We start from the raw sequence: 20,229 nt of genomic DNA, 5'->3' as shown, positions 1-20,229 counted from the left end.
ATCGTTTCCCGAGCCTGCAAGCAGGCATCTTTCAGAGATGAAGAGGGTTTGCTGATATTTTTCTGCTCTTTCATTATCTACTTATTTTAGGAGAAGATTTCCACCAGCATTCTGTTATTGACCATCTCGTTGATGGTTGCCGTATCCAAAATGTGGTCTCCAGTAGGAAGTGAGCATTCTGGGTGGGAGGGTTTGCGCTCTGGCATCATAAAGATGTAGGGTCACTAATGGTTACAGATCAGGAGAGGAAGAGTAGGAATAGATGTAGTGCTCCAGATGTCGAGGCCAAGACATGCTCTTCTTGCCTGTATGCGTTTGTCTGGTTATGCTCTTAGCCTTTCCTAGCTGCGCAGACTGGCTGAGCTGTAGTTTTGCCTTGATGACGCCCAAAACAGTTATTTAGCATACAATCCGTTCCACTAGTAAGCAGCTCCAAGAAGGCACTACCAGATTTCTTTACATTCCCCGCTTCCTAGTATTTAAGTACAGTGCCTGTCAGGTAATAAGTGCTCAGAAATGTTGAATGAATTGAACTGGCATGATTTAATTATTTTGATTTTGTCTCCTGCTTCTACCCACATGCCCATTTTCACATAAGAATTACACTGAATCCTTGATACTAGGACCTAAGGACAAATCTTCACAACTCAAAGGGATTATGGGGGCTTCTTAGAGTTGTGAATTTAGATTTAAAATATGGAAATCATCTTTCCCAAAGACCTCATGTTCTTTTAAAAAAAAAAATTGGGGCGCCTGGGTGGCTCAGTAGATTAAGTGTCTGACTCTTGGTTTCAGCTTGGGTCACCATCTCAGGGTTGTGAGATCTAGCCCTGCATTGGACTCTGCCCAGCAGGGAGTCTGCTTGAGGTTCTCTTCTCTTCCCCCCAACTCACACACACTCTCTCTTTCTCTAAATAAATAAATCAAGTCTTAAAAAACAAACAAACATTTTACTCTGAAAAGTCACAGAGTGAAGAAGTAGCACATATCCTTCGTCTAGATTTTCCAAAGTTAGCATTTTACTACGTTTACTTCATATATTTTTCCCGTGTGTGTGTATATAAACACTCTTCTGTACCGTGTAAGGGTGAGTTGCAGACTCGATGCTCTCTTTTCCCCTAAATATTTTGGTGTATATTTCCTAAAACTCAACAGTCTCTTGTATAACCAATATGAAAATCAAAATCAGGAAATTAACCCTGATTCCATCCTGTTCCCTCCAGATCTGATTCAGCTTTCACCCAGTAATGTCCTTTATAGGAAAAGAGAAAAAAATTAAAAGGGTGCTTGAGCCAGCCTAGGGTCATTGATGGCATTTAGTTGTCCTCTCCCTTTAGTCCCATTTTGTTCCTTATCCTTCATGTCCTTGACATTCATGAGTGTATAGGCTGTTTTGTAGATGGTCCCTCATTTTGCATTTATCCCTCAGGATGAGATTTAGACTATGCATTTTGGGCAGGAATATCATAGAACTGATACTGTGTCCTTTTCAGTACGTCCCAACAGAAGTCATACGACGACTTACTGGTGATGTTGAACTTGGGTCCCTTGGAGGTGGTGTCAGCCTGTTTTCTCTCTTTCGCTCTTGTGGTTACTTCTCACCCCTTCTCCCTGTAGAAATTGTTGTGTTAGAAAGTATCTTGCAGGGAGATACTTTAAGACTGGAAATACCTGTTTTCTTACCAAATTTTTACCTAGTGGTTAAGCACCCTTGATGATTCTTGACTGAAATGACTTACTTAACAATGTTTGCCAAATGGTCTTTTATCTCAGATTATGAACTCTTGAATTAACCCTGGTTTATTGTTGAAAGCAGAAGTAGCTCTCAAGCTTGCTTATACATATGTCCCAATATATTTGACTTTTTTTTTTCTTTCGCTGTATCTTTTTGAAAAGACTTGATTTTTTTAGAGCAGTTTGAGATTTATAGCAGCAGTAAGAGGAAGGTATAGAGATTTTCCACATTCCTCTTGTTTCTACAGACAGTCAGCCTCTCTCACTGTCCACACTCTCCAGCAGAGCGGCACATTCGTTAACAAGACATGAACCTACAGACACACATCATAACCCCCCAAAGTCCACACTTTACATTATGGTTTAGTGTTGCTGTTGTACACGTTACGGGTTTGGACAAATGGATAAAGGACATGTATCCGTCAAAGTATCGCATAGAGTATTTTCACTTGTAAAATTATTAGATGCTCATTTTCATTTAGAAGATTTAACTGGAAATATTGATACTGGTAATTATTATTAATCACTGCCCACTTTAGGTACTGTTTTAGTTGCCTGTGGTTAGATCATACTCCACCATTTTCTCTCTTTATCTTAATAAACGGGCAGTGAGGATAAGAGCTCAAATGAATGCATTCATTCAGTCTGCTCTCGGGAATAGCATGGCACGAGGGATCACGTGATTATTTTTAATACATTGATACATATTTATTTTCATTTTCCAATTTTAGTTGATTTTAACTTCTGTGTTTTTTCATATTTATTTTTGAGGTACTGACCAGAGAGCAGATTTGTACTTGGAAGGAAAAGACCAGCTTGGCGGTTGGTTTCAGTCTTCTTTATTAACAAGTGTGGCAACGAGGAAGAAAGCACCTTTTAAGTAAGTATTAAACCTGAGCTGAACAGGTTCCCACACTTTGAGTACTTCTGCCGGGTACTCGCTTGGTTGTGCTTCGCAGATCCTGCGTTTTTTTCCAAATTGAAGGCTCAGGACTTCCGTGGAGGAAGTGCCTGCAGATGTGGTGGGAACAGCGAGAGAGCCAGGACCAGAGTGGAGCCTGGGGATGGGACGGAGCTGCGTAGTCCTGTGATCCGACTTTCGCTGTTGAGGGGCCACGTCTCGTGGATGAATAGAGAAAGTGGTGTCGGGATCCGCTCCCGGTGAAGAGGCTGGGAAGACTGTTGGAACGACAACAAAGGATTTAGAATATCACGTTAACTTAGCTTGTGAAGCAGCAGCAGGATTTGAGAGGGTTGGCTCCAGGTTTGAACGTAGTTCTGTCCTGGGTAAAGTGCTAGCAAGTACCACGTGGTGCAGCAGATCGTTCACGAAAGGCTGAGTCAGTCACTGTGACAGACTTCGTCGTTGTCTTAAGAAATTGCCACAGGGCGTCTGGGGGGCTCAGTCAGTGAAACATCAGCCTTTGGCTCAGGCCCTGATCCCAGTGTTCTGGGATCAAGCCCCGAGCTGGGCTCCCTGTTCAGCAAGGAGCCTGCTTCTCCCACTTCCTCTGCCCCTTCCCTTGCATGTGCTCTCTCTTGTGCTCACTCTCTCAAATAAAATCTAAAAAATAAATAAATAAAAACAGTTGCCACAGTCACCCCCCACTGGCAGCACCCTCTGCCCTATATGGTCAGCAGCCATCAGCCTTCCCCAGCAGAAAGATGACAGCTTGCCGAAGGCTCAGGTGATAGTTAGCATTTTCGTTAGCAATAAAGTATTTCTGAATTACGGTATGTAGATTCTTCGTTTAGACCTAAAGCTGTTACACTCAATAGATGCAGTATAGTGTAGACAGAACTTTCGTGTGCACTGGAAACCAAAAAATGCGTTTGAGTTGCTTTATTGCAGTGGTCTGGAGCCAAAGGTGCCTTATCTCCAAGGTGTGCCTGGATAGAAAACACCTCCTGTAGTAGCTCAGTCTTGTTTCATGAGATAGTAAGAGTTTGAAGTAAAAGAGAGAGAGACAAAGGAGATAACAATACAGAGCAGTCTTGTCACCGATATACCCTGTCATTCCCACAAGAGGGAACATCAGCATTTACTGGTTACCTGAACGGTGGGGACATCTGTGAAGAGCTCGATCTTAATATACGGGGAGACTTGACCCAGAGCAGTATAGAAAAGGGTACTCTACGTTGACTGAAGACACTCTGAGGTCAAATATCCTTTTATTTGTAATATCCACAAGTAGTTAATGGACTGAAACATTCCATTAGTGAATTTCATTAGATTTTATTAGATTTATTAGATTATATTTATTAGATATATTTATTAGATTGGGTATTCCAGTTAAGGTACATATCATTGCTTTCAGAATGGTTCTTAAATAGCTTAAGATTATTGCTGGTTCAGAATGAAAACTCATCCCAGAAAAATTTCCATTTTTGTTTCTTACAGAACATGCTTTTTCATGCCAGTAGAACAACAGCTGTTTTTGTCGCAAATTGTCTTTTTGAAAATAATTTTGAGATGATAATCTGCTCTTTTTAAGACATACTTTTTCTTGGTTAGTTTTAGTGATCAAAATCAATACCTAATAGATGCGCAGGAAATATTTGGTTAGTGAAGGTAAACATGAAAAATTTTTCTTTAAGTACAGAGCTTACTGTACAACAATCATGATAAATAAGCAGCTGAGAATTAGACTTTCAAGAAAAGCGTTCATAATCTGTCAGGAAAAACCCTGTGTTTTTTGTTGTTTTTTTTTTTTCAAAATGAGATACTCTTTTTAAGCTGTAAGTGATCTTCAAAGAGATCATGATAGCTGTGCTTATTATCGTAATGGCTGATTTGTCTTCTTAGGACAGTGGTGGTTCACGGATTTACCCTTGGAGAAAAGGGAGAAAAGATGTCCAAGTCTCTTGGGAATGTCATTGATCCTGATGTGGTCATCAACGGAGGACAAGTAAGTAGGTGGTTCTTTACAACTTTTTGTTTTGCGGAGCCCGGGTGGCTCAGTTGGTTAAGCATCTGCCTTCAGCTTGGGTCATGATCCCGGGGTTCTGGGATCAAGCCCCATATCAGGCTCGCTGCTCGGTGGGGAGTCGGCTTCTCCCTCCAGCGCTCTTGTGTTCTCTCTCACTCTTTCTGTCTCAAATAAATAAATAAAATCTTAAAAAATAAAAACAGCTTTTTTGTTTTAACACTTTTAAATTGGCAACCAAAACCTTGATGTAGTTATTTCAGTGTAAAACTACAGCAACAAAAATATCGGCAACAGCGGCAACAGCAACATCAACAACTCTCTTTTATGCTAATAGTGGGTGCCTTACCATGTTTTAAACCTTTTTTTCTCCCAAGTTTTTATTTAAATTCTAGTTAGTTAACATGTAGTGTAACATTAGTTTCAGGAGTAGAATTTAGTGTGAATCTAGACTCTTAATGATTTTAATGAAAAAGGGAAAGACTGGGATTGTGGCCCTATTGGCTTGTTTCAGGTCTGAATCTCTAAGTAGGTTCTGAACCATGCTATCCAACACCCCCCTGCCACCCTTTTAAGATGTATTTATTTTAGAGAGAGAGAGAGAGCATGTGTGCAAGCAGGAAGAGCAGAGGGAAGGAGAGAGAGAGACTCCCCACTGAGCATGGAGCCCAACGCGGGGCTCTGTCTCATGACTCTGAGATCATGACCTGAGCAGAAATCAAGAGTTGGATGTTTAACTGACTGAGCCACCCCGGCACCCCATCCCTTCTTTTAATTGAACTTTAAAACTTTGTAAATATTTATTTAAAAAACCAAAAATTTACAGTTACATGGAAATGGTGTAAGAAACAAATGAGATTGCAACTTCTTGTTTCATTATTATATTCTCAGAAATTATACACTTTACAGCAAGTCAGTAATGGACAGCAGATCTGGGGTTGCTAATCTGGTTTATTTTGGAATTGCTTTCAGAAATCACTCGTCTGTTATTTTACTCGTTTGGCTTTTTGCTGCCCTCCTAATGTCCAGTAATCATTGCTCTGTGTATGGAGTTTCCGGGGAGCGCCAGAAGGGAAGAGCAGACCTTCCTGTTCCCCCTCCGCGGTCATAGAGGCATCGTCCGGCTCCGACCCCCGGCTGTAGTAGAGGGAGGGGTGCGGACGGGGTGCGGTCGCTCGCCCACGTCTGCGCTCGCGGCGGGACTGCCGAGCGCACTTTCCCGGTGTTGTTCACACGCAGCTGATTCCGAGATTGTTGGCCCTTGGCTCGTTACAGCGCAGGGACATTCTGTGCTCACAATGTGCTCACATATTTCTGAGGAGGAATACCTAAAACATTTGGCCACCTAATTAGAGCTGAAAGCCATTTATATGTCGGTGCATCTTTTTCCTCCACCGAAAGGATCCAAACAAGGAGCCTCCGTACGGTGCTGATGTCCTTCGCTGGTGGGTAGCCGAGTCCAATGTCTTCACCGAAGTGACCATTAGTCCGTCTGTACTTAACGCCGCCAAAGATGATATTAGTAAGGTCAGAGTTGTTGTTCTTCCTCCGTCTGAATAAAAGGTTGGCTAAATTACATATTCTTAAAATGAAGGACATTTTGTTTGGTATCGCAAAACAGCAAAAATGAGTTTTTACACGTGAGCACTTAAAAATATCCTGTGTTTATTTGTCTAAAAATATTAATAGTATAATACTAAAAATTTTATAGACTGCCTTTTATATTTTATAAAATATAGGGTAATACAAAATTACACTATTTTATATACTATTCATGTGCTCTGTTGACTTTTCATATTTATTCCATTTATCTTTATTTTTGCCTGGGAAGCAGGTGAAAATAACATTCTTACCTAGATGGATGAATAAACCAGGCCACTGAACGGTGATTTGCCTTTATAAGGTTACAAAGAAAGAAAATGAGAAATCAGTCTTCACGTGTAAAGTCTAGGGGTTCCTTCTGTAATTCTGCTGTTGAAATGAGAGTCTCTTTTTTTTGCATTTGTAGTCTCATTTAGGAAAGTTATTTTTTTTTAAAGAAGTATCCCATTAAGAAAGTAACATGAGTTGTATAAAAATTATAGAAAAATAAAATAACTTTTCAGTGAGAATTGAAGGCCAATTCAGTGAGAATTGACTGCGTGTTTTTTCTCAACGTCAATAGCTCAGGAATACACTCCGCTTTCTTCTGGGAAACGTCGCTGGCTTCAACCCAGAAACGGATTCCGTTCCCGTTAACGACATGTATGTCATAGACCAGTACATGCTGCACTTGCTGCAGGATTTAGCAACCAAGGTAAGCGTGAATTAATAAGCTCCTGGAAAATAAAATATCAGTGCTGCTGAGTGTTGAAATTGGAGTTGTGTGCAGGTGAACAGACCTTACTAGAAGTAGTAACCATAGCACTGAGAAGAGTTATACTTGATAAATTCCACACATTCTGAGGTTGACTATAGGTATGAAGTCGTAGGATTTCTTTCCTGGTTTTTCAAAAGACTCGCGGTACCTGGTGGAAATGTAGGCTCAACCTTCCCCTAAGGCCACATTTTCCTCTCAAGATCAACTTTATGCCGTTATCTAGCAGGAGGGAGCAAAGTAGACCTGTATCTGATCTACAGATGTACCCCCTCAAAGTATACAAATAACTAAAACGACTATTCCTGTGTGTTTTGTAAGATATTTTTTCATTTATATATAAAACGTGTAATGTGTGTTTGCTCAGAAATTGGAAATGTAGTTGCTTTCGTGTACCGTTAAGTCGGAGACATGCCTGTAGATTTTTGCCCCATTTTACTTTGCAGGCATGAATGAGGGAACATTGGTAACTTACACTCTTTGCTCTTTTAAAGTGGTGTGGTTTATGACTTTAAACCTGATGCCTTCCTTTGATGAGTGTTCTTTTCTCGTTTCCAGAGTGGAATATTCAGTTTTTTCTGAGTATAGTTGAATTTGATACCCAGAAATGTTTGAAAGATCCTGTCACTCTTGTGTATCTCCTGTTTCGTATTTTTCTGCCTTTGAAACATATTTTGTGGAGCGCCAGGGTGGCTCAGTCGGTTAAGCATCTGCCTTCGGCCCAGGTCATGGTCCCAGGGTGCTGGGATCAAGCCCCACGTCAGGCTCCTTGCTTGGTGGGGAGCCTGCTTCTCTCTCTCCCACTCCCCCTGCTTGTGTTTCCTCTCTTGCTGTGTCTCTCTCTGTCAAATAAGTAAATAAAATCTTTAAGAAAACAATTATCGGGGGCGCCCGGGTGGCTCAGTGGGTTAAGCCGCTGCCTTCGGCTCAGGTCATGATCTCGGGGTCCTGGGATCGAGTCCCGCATCGGGCTCTCTGCTCAGCAGGGAGCCTGCTTCCCTCTCTCTCTCTCTCTCTCTCTCTCTGCCTACCTCTCTGTCTACTTGTGATCTCTCTCTGTCAAATAAATAAATAAAATCTTTAAAAAAAAAAAAGAAAACAATTATCGAAACATATTTTGTGAAAAGGTACATATTTTGCTCATGATGACTTGCATTTTCATTGGTTTACCGCAACTTCCAAATTTATTTTGGCTTTTGTTCCCTAGATTACTGATTCATACAAACAGTATGATTTTGGAAAAGTTGTTCGACTATTACGAGCATTTTATACCAGAGAGCTTTCGAACTTTTATTTCAGCATAATCAAAGACCGGTACGTATGACTGAACCCTGAAGGATTCAGATGCTTCTCGAGTGTCTCCTTGGCAGGTGGGTGTCCAGTGGTGAGCAAGATGGGCGACGCCGTGCAGTTAGGAAGTTGGGTTCTTGAGTCAAGTGATAAGACATACCTCATGGGATTATGAGGAGAGAATTGAAGGAACATAAGGGATGCGCTTTGCGCTGCAATTGAGAGAGTGAGTGCTCAGTGAGGAAGGGGTGCCAGTACCAGGTGACGGACGCAGGACCTGTTCTCAGGAGTTTGTGCATTTTGAGGAGGGGACAGATGCAGGCACCCGGTGCCATACTACCGTCAGGGACGATCACCGATGTGATGTGCTTTTAGAGGAAGGCCTGGCGCTCTGTCTGCACTGATGGCAGTGGGGCCGACGTGAGGTGTCACCGCAGCCCGTGAGCGCCACAAGGACCTTATGTGCGGGGACCGTAACCCGGTTCTCTGCACACGCCGCTGACGGGGACGGAGGGGCACTGTGAGCTGCCTCGCACTCCGTGGCTGGGCAGCACTGCCGGGAGAGTGGAGGAGGGGACTTAGCGGTACAGTTATGTGACCGAACATCTTATGTCAGATGATGGCCCGAGCTATGGGACTGGCCCCGGCGGGAACAAACCCAGCCCGAGGCGCAGCGGCCTCGGCACTCCCTGTGTAGACAGTGTTGTCCCCGCTGAGCACACACGGTTCCCCTTCAGGCTCTACTGCGAAAACGCGGGCGACCCCAAACGGCGCTCTTGCCAGACTGCATTAGCTGAAATTCTGGACGTCGTGGTTCGTTCTGTGGCTCCCATTCTTCCTCACTTGGCTGAAGAAGTATTCCAGCACGTCCCCTACGCCAAAGGTAAGGAGGCCTGATGCGTCCTCGAGAAAGACCCTGCACGCGGACTGCCACCTCCGACTTCCCCTGCGTGCAAGGGGCACTTTCTCGCCTGTACTTGAGCGCTTTGAGGCAGCACACGTCTGGGCCCTTCCGTTGTGTCTGCATTGGTTCGTAGCGCAGCAGGACGGATTTCAGAGCTGCCGGAGGCCACCCGGGAGCACCTTCTGAAATGCAGGAGAGCTTGACTCTCCCTCAGAATCCATGTTTCTTAAGTAACTTTTCAGTGTCTGGTATGATTTAGGTTTTATTGAAACCAGGGACAGTGCCTTTTAGTGAATATTTTTATAATAGTCTTTTCCTTGGATTGTATTAAGCTTATAGTAAATTGGGAACTATAGAAATTTTTAGGAAGAGGAGGAAAAGTCACCCATAATCTACCTTACTTCCAAAGACAGCTACTGTCAATATTGGGCTATTTTTTCCCATTTTATTTTCTTCTAGGCATCCTTTTTTCCCTTGGGATCGTACTATAATACTTTATCAAACTTTGTTTACATTTCAAAATGTGCATATAAATGTTTGGTAAGCATTTAGAATGGCTCCATAATATTTACCATAAATACCAATTCTTACTTCCCATGAATAGCAAATAATGGTCAGCGCCTTCTAGACAGTTTGCAATATATGTAAATTACTTTTATTTATTTTTATTTTTATTTTTTTTAAAGAACCCAAGAGTGTTTTTCGTACTGGCTGGATTAGAACAAGTTCTATCTGGAAGAAGCCAGGGTTAGAGGAAGCCATAGAGAGCACGTGTGCCATGAGAGACTCATTTCTTGGGAGCATCCCTGGTAAAAACGCAGCCGAGTACAAGGTCATCCTTGTGATCGAGCCTGGGCTGCTTTTTGAGATCATAGAGGTGAGTAGCAGTTTGTCTCTTTGGAAGTGATGTTAGTATCCTAGAGCTTCACCTGAAATTTGGCTTTTAAAAATCTCTGTATAAGGAACATTTTTTAGTTTAGAGATCGTGTAATCCCGATATTATCACGGAGTCTTTGTTTCCTCCTCCTCTATGCTTCCTTTCCCTTCTCCTCTGAAGCATGTGCTCTGAAGCATGTGCATCCTTTCTAAGTTGGGACAGGGAAGGTGCAACAGTCATGTTTGAAATGGAAATCCTCAGGGCTAATTAGGTAAGTGACAGAAACTGATGACGTTGTTATTACAATACACAAAAATTGAGGGTTTTGTGGTAAGTGTCTAGTTTTCTGAGAATTTTGTCCACCTGGACCAGGTTCGAAACAAATCTAAAAAAAAAAAGATTTCCATCTTTTTCTCAGGAGATTTGAAGAAAATTCATTTGCTGCAGCAAATTATCATGTCATCTCAAAGCATTCATCCTATTTTTATTCCCAAAAGCACCATCAAGACTTTCTTCTTGCAATTATTAGTGGTTCATTGGCCACATTGGCTTGTGGCTTAACATACTGACTCAAGATTTTTCTCTACTTCATTTTTAATTTTTTTTTAATATCTTTCTTTTTTTTTTTTTTTTTTTTAAAGATTTTATTTATTTATTTGACAGATAGAGATCACAAGTAGGGAGAGAGGCAGGCAGAGAGAGAGAGAGAGGAGGAAGCAGGCTCCCTGCCAAGCAGAGAGCCCGATGCGGGGCTCGATCCCAGGACCCTGGGATCATGACCTGAGCTGAAGGCAGAGGCTTAAACCACTGAGCCACCCAGGCGCCCCTATCTTTCTTTTTTTTAAAGAATTTTTTGTCAGAGGGAGAGAGAGAGCGGGAGCGCGGGGGGGGGGGGGGGGGGGGGGGGCGGGTAGTGGCAGACAGAGGGAGGAGGCGGCTCCCTGCTGAGCTAGGCCCTATGCGGGACTCGATCCCAAGATCCTGGGATCATGACCTGAGCAGAGGGAGATACTGAACTGACTGAGCCACCCAGGTGTCCTGATTTTTTTCTACTTTTAATGCTGGAGAAGAGAATTGACAATGATATATTTTTAAAAGTTTTACCGCTATCATAGTTTCCTAAAAATGACCATCTCATTTGGTTGATAAGCTCAGGTTAAATTTTTCATAACATAATTAAGATTTGAGGCTTGCAGTCTGTAGATTATTGATCAGCCAGCAGATAATTTCAGTAAGATACTCACACTTTGAAATCTCTAAGCTGGGAAGCCTCTGGATGACTCTTGCGGTTAAGCATTCAACTCTTGATTTCGCCTCAGGTCGGTTACACTCGCTGTTGCAGGACGGAGCCCGGCATCGTGCTCAGCACAGTAGGAGATTCTCTCTCTCCTTCTCACTCTGCCCCTCCCCTGTGCGCACCCTCTAAATAATCTTAAAAAAAAAAAAAATGTGTAGTTGGGAGGCTTGACTCCTTTATTTTGTGAGCAAAGAAACGCCTTTATTTTATGAGCAAAGCAGACCACTGAAACTGTGACCTAGCTACAGCGACACAGCGTAGTTCTGGGCTTCTCTCCTACATGTCATGTGTCTTTTCACTTTATTAATTCTGAGTAATGAGTTTTTAAAAAAATAACAGCTTGTTTCAATCATTTATATTGGAAAAAATTTTTTGGGATTTGAAAAAATAATGAATTTTTCTTAGCAACTACACTAAATAGCTGTCAGATGGAGTCGTGGATCTATGATTTACCAGTTACATGAATTTGTTAAAACCAGATTAATTTCTCCTGTTTTTTCTTTTCTTGAGTTTTTAAGAAAACTTTCTTTGAGTTTTATTTGAGAGAATGTGCAAGCAGAGGGAGAGGGGCCGAGGGGGAGAGAGAGAATCTCAAGCAGGCTCCACACTCGGCACAAAGGCCAATGCAGGCATCGATCCCATGACCCCTGAGATCATGGCCTGAGCTAAAATCAAGAGTCAGCCACTTAACTGGCTAAGCCACTCAGGCACCCCTTGATTTAATACAGACATTCCTTTAAAAAAAAAAAAAAACCAACTCATTTTAAATAGCAGAATTACAATGAGAAGTGTGAGAATGCATATCAGACGTTCCACTGTATTGTACGGGAGAACCGCTCTGTGCTTTAGTCAGGTGGCCCCATTGGTGTGTGTCGCTAGAGCAGGTCTGTTCAGATCAGATCTTAACACATATGGAGCGTGGGAAGCGGAACACGGGGAAAGCAGTCTGGGCTCGGAGGCCCACAGTCCTGGGCTGGAAGTGCAGCTCCAGCACTTCCTGCTTGAGAGCCATGAGGAGTGAACCCCTCAGAGCGGGTTTCCTCGTTTGGACAATGGGATGAGAAACACCATGATAATTAGAAATAACGGACATTTAGCATCTGGCATAGTGAAGTCCCCGGCATAGAATGTATTACAGAGCACATACTATTGCCTGGACCTTTTTAATTAAAACCTTTCATTCTAGGGGTGCCTGGGTGGCTCAGTCGGTTTAGCAGCCGACTCTTGACATTGGCTCGGGTTGTGATCTCAGGGCCATGGGATCAAGCCTCACATCAGGCTCCCGCTCATCAGGAAATCTGCAGGAGTTTCTCTCTTCCTCTGCCCCTCCCCCGGCTCATGCACTCTAAAATTTAAAAAAAAAGAACTTTTCATTCTAATTGATTTAATAGTATTAGCTTAGGAGATAATGGCACTAACGGGTCACTCGGTGAACACAAGAATTTGCAGCATTAATTCTTCTAACCTCAGTTTGCGGTAAACATTCAGACTGTAACTTCAACATGCTTATTCCCAGATGCTACAAGCGGAGGAGACTTCCAGCACGTCTCAACTGAATGAACTAATGATGGCTTCCCAGACGACTTTACTATCTCAGGAGCCACGATCGACAACGACAGATGTAATTGAGCGCAAAGGGACATTCCTGATCAATTTAGAAGGTAAGGAAGAGGGGAGAGTAGTAGGCGAGGCCTGGGGAACAGAGTGGTGATCGTAGGTCATCAGCTTTGCAGGGGATCAGGTGTGTTCTATAGGTATGTTCTTAGACTACATCTTTTCACGGAAGCTGGCCAGGTTTCTAGACCAGCTCTCGGAAGTGTCCTACCTGATGATCTTGGGAACACGGGGCTCGGGAGAGGAGCATGCTTTCCCTCTCTTCCTGTGAACAGTGGTCATTGTAGGTGACGTTAGTCAACCTCACTCCTGTTGGCTTTTGTGTTCCTCTGCTTTGGTACTCAGGATACTGGTCCTGCCTCACCGCCCCTCCCCAGTGTGGACTCTGAAATTCCTTATTTGCACACCCTATTTTAAAATATTTAGCTAATCTTCATGAAGGCTTAAGGAAGAAGTTTTTTTTTGTTTTTTTAAGATTTTATTTTATTTATTTGACAGAGAGAGATCACAAGTAGGCAGAGAGGCAGGCAGAGAGAGAGGAGGAAGCAGGCTCCCTACAGAGCAGAGAGCCCGACGTGGGGCTCGATCCCAGGACCCTGAGATCATGACCTGAGCCGAAGGCAGCGGCTTAATCCACTGAGCCACCCAGGTGCCCCTTAAGGAAGAAGTTTTATGGAACTCATTCCCACAGTGGGATCTCATGAGCAGGCAGTGGGCAGGGATTCGGGGGGGACTTTTGTCAGCCTGCCTCGTTCTCAGTGACGATGTGGGGGCACGGTCACGTGAACAAAGAATGACACGCAGATCCTGTGGGGATAGTGACGCTGCCTGTGTTCGTCGTGGTTCTTAGGTGCCAGCCGGAGGCGGGAGGCTCATTTGTGGGCATCAGTTTAAGTCTGAGGCCTGGAAGCACTGACGATGTAGTAAAGATTTTCACTTGCTTTTCAAAATGTTAATGGCTAGAAAATTACTTTCTTCACTATATATTTAGGCTAAAGTCAGAGTATTAATAGCGGAGAAATTTTTGTTTCTTTTTGTCTAAAACAAGAAATTTTTTTTTTTTTAAAGGAGTGGGGGTGAAAGAGAGAGTGAGGTGGAGGGAGGGGAGAGCTTGAGAATCCTAAGCAGGCTCCAGTGGATCCCAGACTCTGAGATCCTGACCGGAGCTGAAATCAAGAGTTGGGATGCTTCACCGACTGAGCCACCCAGGTGCCCCTAAACCAAGAAGGTTTAAGTGGGGACACTGCAGTTGTCACTCTAATTTGGCTCTCTTTAAAATTCTTGTTTAGGGGCGCCTGGGTGGCTCAGTGGATTAAAGCCTCTGGTTTTGGCTCAGGTCATGATCCCAGGGTCTTGGGATCGAGCCCCGCATCAGGCTCTCTAAGCAGGGAGTCAGCTTCCTCCTCTCTCTCTGCTTGCCTCTCTGCCTACTTGTGATCTCTGTCAAATAAATAAATAAAATCTTTAAAAAAATAAAATTCTTGTGTAGCTGGAGAGGCAGTGTAATTTGTCAGAACTGTGCTCAGAGGAAGAGTTAGAAGACCTGCTCTGTGTGAGGAGACAAAGAACCTGTGACTTGGGGAACATCCGTTACCCACTCACCCGGGGTCTCCGGTTCCCCAGCTGTCTTCAGGGGTCAGGGTGTGAGCTCGCTGTCACAGCTGTCTATGGAACGTGGCAAATGCAGCGGTGCTGACCAGCTTTCCCCAGGGGAGGGGGAAAGCACTGCAAAAGGAACGCTGGCAAACCACCCAGGGAAGAGAGATACAAGTTGAACGGCCTGTCAGTCTCCCTGTACCTTTCTCTCACAGGCGGTGATATTCGTGAAGAGTCTTCCTATAAAGTAATTGTCACGCCCACTACCAAAGCAAAATGCCCTCGTTGTTGGAAGTACACGGCCGAGACCCCAGACTCACTCTGCCCCCGATGCACGGAAGTCGTCAGTGGGAAGTAAGCGCGCCCCCTGCTGTCGACCGCTCTCGGAGCAAGGACGCCCCCAGCACCGGCCCTGAGTTCGGAGGGACTGTTTACGACGTGGGAAGGAAGAAAGCCTAGACTTAAGTAACGAGTGGAAGAGGAAGTGGTGGAGGATAAGGGTCAAGTTCAGAATTACAAGTTTTTCCTGCAGCAGATAAAATAATGTGTGTGTGTGTGCACCGCGCGCGCGCGCGGGAAAATATAGATAGGCAGGATCCGCAAGATTTAGTCAGAACAGAGACCCTGGGTATGTTCGACTTTAAATGTGGCTAACCAGAAAATGTTTTATATTTTATAAAGCTTCTTGACTCCATATTTAAGTTCTGTAACGTCTAAGAATAAAGGCATTTGGAAATTTCCTGATACTGGTGAAGTTGTAAAAATCAAGTAAAAAACGCAGTCCCGAAGGAGAATGGCAGAGGTGCGTTTCCCTTAGGAGACAGTGATGTCATTCTGGCTTACTAGTGAATGGCAGACTCCTCAAAACAGCTGGGTTTCTTGTTTGCATTAGAAAGAAAATCAGGGGGCGCCTGGGTGGCTCAGTGGGTTAAAGCCTCTGCCTTCGGCTCAGGTCATGATCCCAGGGTCCTGGGATTGAGCCCCATGTCTGGCTCTCTGCTCCTCAGAGAGCGTGCTTCCTCCTCTCTCTGTCTGCCTCCCTGCCTACCTGTGATCTCTCTCTCTCTGTCAAATAAATATAAAATCTTTAAAAAAAAAAAAAAAAGAAAATCAGGGGGCACCTGGGTGGCTCAGTGGGCTAAAGCCTCTGCCTTCAGCTCAGGTCATGGTTCCAGGATTCTGGGATCGAGTCCCACGTCAGGCTCTCTGCTCAGCAGGGAGCATGCTTCCTCCTCTCTCTCTCTGCCTGCCTCTCCGCCTACTTGTGATCTCTGTCAAGTAAATAAATAAAATCTTTTTTAAAAAAAAAGGATAAAACAGAAAAAAAACAAACCCGAAAACATCACCAAACTTGTTTTCTCATACAAGAGGGAAAAGAAAATCTTAATACTGATTTTTATGAATGTTGAAACAACATGAAAGCTGAAAATTTATTTCACTAATATACATAAGTTCACAACAATGGACACAGAAAATAGAAGTATGTACAGAATGTCACTACTTACAGTACATTACAATAGATAACAGCATTTTATAAACAATTCAGTATTGGATTAAAACCTTTCTAGGGACAGCTAATTCTATTCAGCAGAACTCCAACTTTTAGAAGCCCAACAAATTCATTCCTGTCAGGGTGAGGGAAGGCTTCCCCTGTTGCTATGGAGTACTTTAAAAAGATTTGTCTCTTATAAATGAATGAACCACAGCAACTCGTAAGTGAACATTATATTCCATGTAAACTTAATATTAAATCTGTTTTCTTTGATTTTAAGTTGCAATTAACTACTTAAAGGAAAGCAATTTAAATGTAACAGTGCTTACTTTGACCTTAGATGAGGTTTTATAATTTATAACAAAGGAAAAACTCTCTCCTTTTCTTATTCTCTTTGCAAAAGAGAAAAGTGAAGCACGTAGAAGGTCGGTGCTATGTTCCTGTCTGCCGACGTTTACCTGGCTCTTCTAGTTCGACATCTAGACCTGTAATGCAGAAGTTACGATTATGTGAACACTTCTGTCTTCCTTCAGCAGTATACAGTGGAATTCAACAAGGTACAGATGCCTGTTTAATGTTAACAAAGAAAGGTGTAGGGGGGAGTTTTCGCTAGGAAAACACTACTGTTAGTGGCTTCCCATCAGAAAGTGCAACATACCTTTGCTCCAGAAATCACCCACCCTACATACACTCTAATTCCTTTATTTGTGGCTCTTTGTTGTTACAGAGCGTGCACACAGGTATTTATTTTCTTCTCTTCTCTCAAATTTATTTCAAAAGCCCTTGATGAAATAATAGAATATTTAACTGGTTTTCTTAATCATATAACTCAGAATTCAACTTTAAAATTCTTTGAATGGTAAACTTTAGGATTACAGATGTAATTACAGATTTGTAATTCAGTGATCTGTTACGGTCCCATGAACCACATTTCAGCTTATTACTATTCTCTACCATCCCCAGAGATCTGTGTGTCCTACGAGAATAAGTTTAAGCAACTTTATCATCTAACGTGTTTATCAGGTACTCCCCTGCCCCCAAAAGTGGTAACAGAATCAAAGTGAGGATGTAGAGTTTCTTTGACCAGCCTCCAAAATTCATAACTACTTTCAGAGCATTTAGAAAAATCACAGGAAGAACGAATTTTTTTAGAATGCATGTAACAGGTGACTAGATAAAGCTCGATAGGTTTACAAGGACTCACAGGACTGTGTCTGGACGGGCCAGCGGAGATCCCGGCAGAGGCGGAGAAGCTGGACGAGCTAAGGTCCTTTTTGGTGCTGCTACTGTACAAGGCGGGAGCCTCAGTCAGACTTAAGAGGCCCTCACCCAAATATCCAAGACATCTTTAAACTTTATCTTTCAAGATTTTTAAATTAAACAGTAATTACTAAGTTTTAGAGAGTTCAGTTCTTATTTGGGTGTGATCTTTTAGTTAAAAAGAATTTACACTGAGATATCCTCAAATGTGAGACTTTTTTCTTTGTAAACTCGAGGGGCATACTCGTCAACTTTGTACAGTTACTAACGCTGGCTTCCTACAAGTAAGTGAAACAACACACTTCCGTATCACAATGAGTTACTACGAATAACAATTGTGATCCATGACAGAGATCAGTAATTGCACTCTATGGCTACATTCCGAAGATCTACCCTAATAAAGACTTGGTATTTGTAGAGCTCAAAGCACTTTTTACAGTTTTGGTTAACCTGGTTTTAATCAACAAATAATTATTCAGCACTTGGACTGCTCGAGGCACTCTAGGGTACAAAATTAGTTGTATTTTATTCTCTCAACCCAGCTGTGAGGTAGGTTTGCAAAGCTGTAATATCACTAGGCCTTTTCTGTACTGTTCCCAAGAACAGATAATGTTACCATATCCCAGAAGCACACCTTTCTAAACACTTGTAGGAAAAATAAATTTGACTTAAATTTTTTTTAGCATCTTTGCCCTTTTTTTTAAAACATAAATTTTACAAGATAATACATTTTTACAATGACCTGATGTGGATACAACTTTGAATCTTGGCAAAAAGTAAATCTTAACTTACATCGTAATTAATTTTGCCATGTGGCTTGCGTCTCAGATTCTTAGTTTTGGCAAGGACAACAGGCTAAGGGTTCTAATGTTGTTCAGTGTCCCTTCTGATGAACGTGAGGATCTCGAACCCGTTCCTCCTCCAAGCAAGGTCATCGTCCTCCGGTGGTGGCAGCATAACCTCGGGGAAAGAACCTGTCCTCGTGCAGAGCTCCGGGATTTAAGCATGCCAACAAAAGCCAGTGGGGTGTTCCTCAAATTTTACTGACGGGGGACTATACATGAACACACTTAAATTTAATTACAATAACATTTTGAGTACGAAATATAGAATCTGATAATAAGAACATAATCTGTAAATTATAACCCCTTTGAAATAGCAAAGTTTACCCATAAAGCTATTTAAGTGCTTAAATTAGAAATAAACAGTAAAACATCTGTGTTAGTAATATGGTATAGTTGATATTGTTATAGTTTATCTTCAGTATTAACCAAAGGAGTGGAATTTAGCCAGGACTGCACTTTTAAAAAGTAGTGTGTATTTGTATTTATTTTACAAAAGAAAAAAGACCTACTCCCTTCATAAAATTCCAGATCTTACTATGTAAAAGTACATGCACTAATTCATGTTCTAGTCACACAATTTGGGACCATTTTCAGTAGGTAAGTGTCATAAAGAAGGAAGAGATATGGCTTCCACCGCTTCGATGAGGTGTAAGGCTAAACTGTACTGCCCATGGTTTTCTGGTAAAAGCTCAATGACTTTATTTACTAGTTTAGCTGTCGTTGCAATTGGCACTTCTGTGTTTTGAAGATCCTGGGGGTTCTGCAAATGGGACACAAAAATAACCGATCAGTTATACACAACAGTAATTGTTACTCACTTAAGAGATGTCAGGGTAGTCATTTCCCAGTAAGAATTCTTCAGAACGAACTTAAACTCCTAATTTGAATGGTCTCCTTACCTGCCATTAAATATGCCTGTAAGAAAGCATCCAGTGACCTGAGGATCTCAGGCTCTCGTACTTACCATGGCTCTCAGCCAAGTGCAGAGCGTGGGCGGAAGTCTGGCCAGCAGCTCCATTCCTTCTCTGGTCTGGGTGTGGAGGAGCGCGTGAGCCAGTCTCTGTCCCGTTAACACCAGCAGCTGCGAGGCAAGGACCTCCTTGTCCTGAACCTGCAGGATGGCCTGAGGACACGAGCACAGACAAGTGTATATAGAGTGTGAGCTGACACGGGTACCCAGTCCTGGAAAGGCTTTGCCAGTGAAGAAATTCTGGTTCGTTTTTGAGCTGTGGCCATGTGTCCAACCAAAAAAAAAAGTCCGTATCAAATTTAGCATTCAAAATTCAAAGTTCTGGGGCCCCTGGGTGGCTCAGTGGGTTGAGCGTCTGACTTCGGCTCAGGTCATGATCTCAGGGTCCTGGGATCGAGCCCCGCGTCGGGCTCTCTGCTCAGCAAGGAACCTGCTTCCTCCTCCTCTCTCTCTGCCTGCCTCTCTGCCTGCTTGTGATCTCTGTCTGTCAAATAAATAAATAAAATCTTTAAAAAAAAATTCAAAGTTCTGCTCACCACCTTATTTTTCTTATCCCCTAGTTTTTCGATTCAGTAGGACTCTAAGAGTCATTTTTTGTTTCTGGCAAAGGGAATTAAATCACATCATGACTGCCTGAAACCTTCTAATGGCTTCTGAATGCACGAATGACCGTTCCTAGGAGACGTGGGGTCTGGCTCCCGCCCAGCTCCCCGCCTGCTCTCTGACGTCCTCGCTGCTCACTCCGTTATGCACCGATCGCACGCTGGCCCTCCAGCCCTGGACCTTGTACGTCTCATCATTTCAGCCTCAAGCACTGCTGCCCCGGCTTCCTGTGTGACTGGCTGCGTCTTATCCTTGGGGACTCAGTTCCCCATCCCCCTGACCACCGTAGTGTAGTAGCTCCCGTTTATTCACGGGATCCTGTTTTTCTTCCCAGCGTCTGTCCCTCAGTACGGAATTGAGCGGGCCCGCGGCGCCTGGCTGCCTCAGTCAGTTGGGCGTCCGACTCTGGATTTCGGCTCAGGTCAGGATCTCAGGGTTGTGAGACCCAGCCCCGCATCTAGCTC

At 43.1% G+C, this 20,229-nt stretch overlaps 2 protein-coding genes across 3 annotated transcripts in view; one reads left to right on the top strand and one right to left on the bottom strand.

Annotated features, from left to right (window-relative positions):
* The window catches only part of IARS2 (isoleucyl-tRNA synthetase 2, mitochondrial), a 56,727-nt gene extending 41,393 nt beyond the window's left edge, over positions 1 to 15,334 (top strand). The window contains exons 15-23 of the mRNA XM_045982978.1: positions 2,506 to 2,614; positions 4,541 to 4,643; positions 6,063 to 6,188; positions 6,826 to 6,957; positions 8,225 to 8,331; positions 9,045 to 9,190; positions 9,898 to 10,088; positions 12,902 to 13,046; positions 14,811 to 15,334. Of these exons, the coding sequence (XP_045838934.1) occupies positions 2,506 to 2,614; positions 4,541 to 4,643; positions 6,063 to 6,188; positions 6,826 to 6,957; positions 8,225 to 8,331; positions 9,045 to 9,190; positions 9,898 to 10,088; positions 12,902 to 13,046; positions 14,811 to 14,953 (1,202 nt within the window). The 3' untranslated portion in view covers positions 14,954 to 15,334. The remainder of the gene's footprint in view (positions 1 to 2,505; positions 2,615 to 4,540; positions 4,644 to 6,062; positions 6,189 to 6,825; positions 6,958 to 8,224; positions 8,332 to 9,044; positions 9,191 to 9,897; positions 10,089 to 12,901; positions 13,047 to 14,810) is intronic.
* Positions 15,335 to 15,988: 654 nt separating this feature from the next.
* The window catches only part of RAB3GAP2 (RAB3 GTPase activating non-catalytic protein subunit 2), a 95,554-nt gene continuing 91,313 nt past the window's right edge, over positions 15,989 to 20,229 (bottom strand). Inside the window, exons 34-36 of one of the 2 annotated variants that reach the window (XR_006815553.1) lie at positions 19,157 to 19,315; positions 18,140 to 18,952; positions 15,989 to 16,572 (exon numbers count right to left, since the gene is read on the bottom strand). Coding sequence is in view for 1 of the 2 variants with exons in the window: in XM_045982733.1 (XP_045838689.1) it covers positions 18,797 to 18,952; positions 19,157 to 19,315 (315 nt within the window). In the remaining variant the exon portion in view is untranslated. Of the gene's footprint in view, positions 18,953 to 19,156; positions 19,316 to 20,229 lie in introns of both variants that reach the window. The other variant, XM_045982733.1, reaches the window with a different exon arrangement.

The sequence above is a fragment of the Meles meles genome, chromosome 17 (assembly GCF_922984935.1).
Source record: "Meles meles chromosome 17, mMelMel3.1 paternal haplotype, whole genome shotgun sequence".
NCBI lineage: Eukaryota > Metazoa > Chordata > Mammalia > Carnivora > Mustelidae > Meles > Meles meles.
The sequence above is the reverse complement of the archived record's forward strand: the minus strand, read 5'-3'. Positions and strand labels throughout refer to the sequence as shown.